Consider the following 5,224-nt stretch of genomic DNA (forward strand, 5'->3'; position numbering starts at 1 on the left):
TAAGCAACTTGTAACATATAAAATATTATTCAAACTGTTTGTTTGATTTTCCTTAAGGAGACTAGGGTATAGTCGAATCCTTGAGAAGACAAAGAAAGTTATTCTTTGTGATTCCTTAAGGAGAATAGGGTATAGTCAGATCCTTGAGAAGACAAAGAAGGGTATTCTTTGTGATTATTTTAATCAATTGATTATAATGGATTAATTCCTTGTGTATAAGGCAAAATCACCTTGGTGGGTGGATTGGAGTAGCATTGAGTTTCAAGCAAACCAGGATAAAAATACTTATGTTTTTGTATCTCTTTGTTATTAATATTTAAGTGTTGTTCTTGAGTTGAGAAAAAGCTTTTGTTTTTAAAACCCAATTCAAACCCCCAATTTATTTTGTTTTCACACCTTCAATTGGCATCAGAGCTCCGGTTCTGATTGTGATAAAAGTTTTATCAACATTTCATTGTATTCAGTAACAATCTAGTTTGTGTGAGAAACAATGGTCGCTGCTAACACCGCTAACGTTGTTAGCAACAATGAGAGAGATCACTATAATGATAAACTACCAATCTATGATGGTGAGATATTTGATTACTGGAAAGATAGAATCGAAAGTTTATTTCTTGGTTTCGATGTTGATCTCTGGGATCTTGTAGTCAATGGCTACATTACCCAATTAATGCTGAAGGAAATAATATAGCAAAAATTGTTATGACAGATCAATAAAATAAGGATTTCAAAAATCATCATAAGGGTAAAACTATATTGCTAAATCTTATCTCATATACTGAGTATGAGACGATAATAAATAGAGATTTTGCCAAATCTATATTTGAATCTCAAGGATGGCTCATGGGGGGGATGCTCAAGTAAATGAGACAAAGGCTTTAGCCTTAATCCAGAAGTAAGAGGCATTCAAAATGGAATATAATGAAACCGTTGAGATTATGTTCTCAAGATTTTAGATGCTTGTTTCAGGACTGAAATTTTTGAATAAAGGATACTCTACGACTGACCATGTCAAGAAGATAATCATAAGTCTCCCTAAAAAATGGAGACCTATGGTAACTGCTTTAAATCTAGCAAAGTATCTTAACAGTATTAGTCTTGAAGAACTTGTTAGTTCTTTGAGAAGCCACAAGATTAAACTTGAGGAAGATGAACCTCAGAAGCGAGGTAAATCTGTTGCTTTAAAGTCTAAGCCCAATAAGACAAGATCTTTTCAAACTAAGGAAGAATCAGAAGTTTCTGATGAAGACTCAGAAGACGATGATGAGTTATCTCTGATTTCAAAGAGGGTCAACAGACTCTAGAAGCACAGGCAAAATGGTCAAATAAAATTCTGAGGATCTAGAAGGGTTGTTGGTATATGGATAGAAGAAGCAATGTTCTGGTAAAGAGGTTATCTACTTTGAGTGCAACGAGCCAAACCACTACAAGAATAAATGCCCTAAGTTGAAAAAAGATAGAAAGCCTAAGAAGAATTTTTCTAAAGGCAAGAAGGGGATGATGGCTACATGGGACGACTCAGAATCAGAAGAAGAAGATTATGACGAGGAATAAGCTAATGTTGCCAACAACAAATGATCTAGAAGGTTCTGAAGAACCAGAAGACAAGGTGTTGTCAGAATCAGAATCATACTCCGATTATGAAGAGGCATTTTCTAATCTATCTCGTTCTGATTTAGAATCATGTCTCTCTGAAATACTGGAAAAGTATTTTTTTTCTTTAGAAAGTAACAACCCGACTTTAAATAGTAAAATTTCAAAACTAGAGGAAGAAATAGTCTCAAAAGCTTCTGGCATTGATTGCATCATAAGATATGATAAAGCATTCCAGTACTTTCTGGCTAAAAGCGTAAATAGAAGAAAATGGCTTATTTGATCTATGGAGTTAGCATAAATGGAAAGAAAGTTTTAGGTTGTACAAAAACTTTAAAACCTGACGAAAGTCAGAAGGTAAAACTGAAACCTCTCTATGAGCATTTCGTGCCTGCTGGCATTGAGCTTGATTTTTCTGCACATACACAGAAACATACAAAACGGAAGAACTCAGTTATGAAACCTAAATATCATGCAACAATTCCTCATGATTATCTTTCTGTACAAAGACCCAAAGTTGTAAGAAACTTTGGAAAACTAACCAAAGAGGACCCAGAAAGTGGGTACCTAAGGATAAAATAATTTATGATACAGACGTCCTTAGCAACTTAGTTGAAACACCAGTCATGGTACCTGAATAGTGGATGCTCGCAACATATGAAAGACAAAAGGTCTATGTTCCAAGATTTGGAACTTAAGCCTAAAGGCTTCATTGGTTTCGAAGGAAACCAGAAAGGGAAGATCATTGGCTCTGGAACTGTTGGTAATGGTAAACTTCCTTCTATTACTAATGTTCTTTTGGTCGATGGTTTGATGCATAACTTATTGTCTATTAGTCAACTTAGTGACAATGGTTATGATATCATTTTTAATCAAATATCTTGTAAGGTTGTTAGTCAAAAATATGGTATAATCCTTTTTAACAAAAAGAGAAAGAACAACATTTATAAAATCAGACTTTCTGATCTTGAGGATCAAAATGTAAAATGCTTAATATATGTTAATGAGGAGCAATTGGTATGACATAGACGTTTGGGCCATGTTAGCATGAGAAGGATTTCTCAACTAAATAAGCTTGGATTAGTCTGAGGCTTACCCAACCTGAAGTTTGCTTCAGATGCTCTTTGTGAAGCATGTCAGAAAGGCAAGTTTTCTAAAACATCTTTCAAAGTGAAAACTGTTGTTTCTACCTCTAGACCGTTAGAACTTATACACATTGATTTGTTTGGACCAGTGAAAACTGCCTCTATCAATGGTAAGAAGTATGGATTGGTAATCATTGATGACTATAGTCGTTGGACATGGGTAAAGTTCTTGAAACACAAGGATGAGTCACATTCTGTGTTCTCTACTTTCTGCTCACTAGTGCAAACAAAGATGAATTACAAATAGTCAGAGTCAGAAGTGATCATGGTGGCGAATTCGAAAATGAACATTTTGAAAATATTTATGATGCAAATGGAATCTCCCATGATTTCTCATGTCCTAGAATTCCACAGCGAAATGAGGTTGTATAAAGGAAGTAGGACTTTGCAAGAAATGACCCGCACCATGATCCAAGAAACTGATATGGCTAAGAATTTATGGTCAGAAGCAGTTAACACAACTTGTTATATTCATAACATGATTTCTATCAGACCTACTATGGGTAAGACTCCCTGTGAATTATGGAAGAACATAAAATCCAACATTTCTTACTTTCATCCTTTTAGCTATGAGTGTTTTATGTTGAACACTAAAGAGAATTTTGGAAAGTTTGACTCTAAGGCACATAAGTGTTTATTGTTAGGATATTCTCAGCGCTCTAAAGGCTACATAATCTTTAACACTGAGACACGAATTGTCAAAGAATCAATTCATGTTAGATTCAATGATAAGCTTGACACTGAAAAGTCAAAGCTAGTTGAGAAATTTGCAGATATGAAGATTAACTTCTCAGAATATGAAGATAAAGACTCAGAAGGAAAAGCAAATGACGCTGAAGAAAAAGACTCAGAAGCGAGTCAACCAGAATCCATTGTTGGTTCAACTCACCAAAAAAATAGTAGATCAAGATCCTCTCATTCTAAAGAATTGATTGTGGGTATAAGGTCGTACTAGTCAGAACTTGGTCTTCATTCAAACCTTCTGAAGAAACTCTTACGTGTCTGGTATCTCTGATAGAGCCCACATCCACTGACGAAGCTCTTATGGATAATGAACGGATTCTAGATATGCAAGAGGAACTGAACTAATTCACCGGGAATGACGTATATGATCTTGTTTAGAAACCAAAGGGTTTCCGTGTCATTGGAACCAAATAGGTTTTTAGAAACAAGCTCAATGAGAAGGGTGAAGTCGTCAGAAATAAGGCTCGACTGGTTGCCCAAGGTTATATCAGCAAGAAGGTATAAACTATACATAAACCTATACCCCAGTTGCCAGGTTAGAGTCTATTTGTATTTTAATTTCGTTTGCAGTCAATCATAACATCATTTTTTATCAAATGAATGTTAAGAGTGCATTCTTAAATGGATACATTTCTGAAGAAGTGTATGTGCACCAACCCCCTGGTTTTGAAAGTTCTCAAAACCCATATTGGTTTTTAAACTGAAAAAAGTCGTTATATGGTATGAAATAAGCTCCTAGAGCTTGGTATGATAGACTAAGTAACTTACTTTTGGAAAATGATTTTACTAGAGGGAAAATGGACACAACTCTCTTTTGTAAAACCTTTAAGAAAGATATTCTGGTTATGCAAATTTATGTTGATGATATTATTTTTGGTTCTACTAATGCTTTGTTGTGCAAGGGTTTTGTTGAGTCAATGCAGGCAGAATTTGAAAGGAGTCTAATGGGAGAACTCAAGTTCTTTCTGGGAATCCAGATTAATCAACATTCAGAAGGAACATACATTCATCAGAGAAAATATATAAGGAAACTTATGAAGAAGTTTAACTTGTCAGGATGCAAGAAAGCAAAGAATCCAATGCATCCTACATGCATTCTGGAGAAAGAAAAGGTAAGTACTAAAGTAAATCAAAAGCTATTCAGAGGTATGATAGGCTCTCTCCTTTATCTAACCACTTCTAGACTTGATATTTTATTCAGTATCTACTTATGTGCTCATGTCCAATCCGATCCTAAGGAGACTCACTTAACTATTATTAAGAGAATCTTTAGGTATTTGAAAGGTAATACTAACCTTGGCTTGTTTTATAGAAGATCAAGTGAATATAAATTAGTAAGCTATTATGATGCTGACTATGTTGGAGATAGAATAAAAAGGAAAAGTACTTTTGGAAGTTGTCAATTTTTGGGAGACAATCTGATCTCATGGTCCAACAAGAGACAATCAACAATTGAACTTTCAACAGCCGAAGCTGAGTATGTTGCAGCTTCTGGATGCAACACTCAGATACTCTAGATAAAGAGTCAGTTGGAAGATTATCAAATATTCGAAAGTAACATTCCTATTCTCTGTGATAATACTTCTGCTATTTGTTTGTGTAAGAATCTTATCTTGAATTCTAAGGCTAAGCATATTGAAATTAATCATCACTTTTTACGTGACTATGTTCATAAGGGTGTTTTTCACTTAAAATCTTTTGATACAGACCATCAATGGACTAGTATCTTTACAAAACCCCTT

The 5,224-nt window shown here is 34.6% G+C and overlaps 1 protein-coding gene across 1 annotated transcript; it reads left to right on the plus strand.

The window, feature by feature from the left end:
* Positions 1 to 4,279: 4,279 nt before the first annotated feature.
* On the plus strand, positions 4,280 to 4,999 carry LOC127095212 (uncharacterized mitochondrial protein AtMg00810-like). Its single transcript, XM_051033931.1, has one exon. It carries the CDS (start codon positions 4,280 to 4,282, stop codon positions 4,997 to 4,999), a length of 720 nt encoding a protein of 239 aa, XP_050889888.1.
* Positions 5,000 to 5,224: the final 225 nt, after the last annotated feature.

The sequence above is a fragment of the Lathyrus oleraceus genome, chromosome 6 (assembly GCF_024323335.1).
Source record: "Lathyrus oleraceus cultivar Zhongwan6 chromosome 6, CAAS_Psat_ZW6_1.0, whole genome shotgun sequence".
Classification (NCBI taxonomy): domain Eukaryota; kingdom Viridiplantae; phylum Streptophyta; class Magnoliopsida; order Fabales; family Fabaceae; genus Lathyrus; species Lathyrus oleraceus.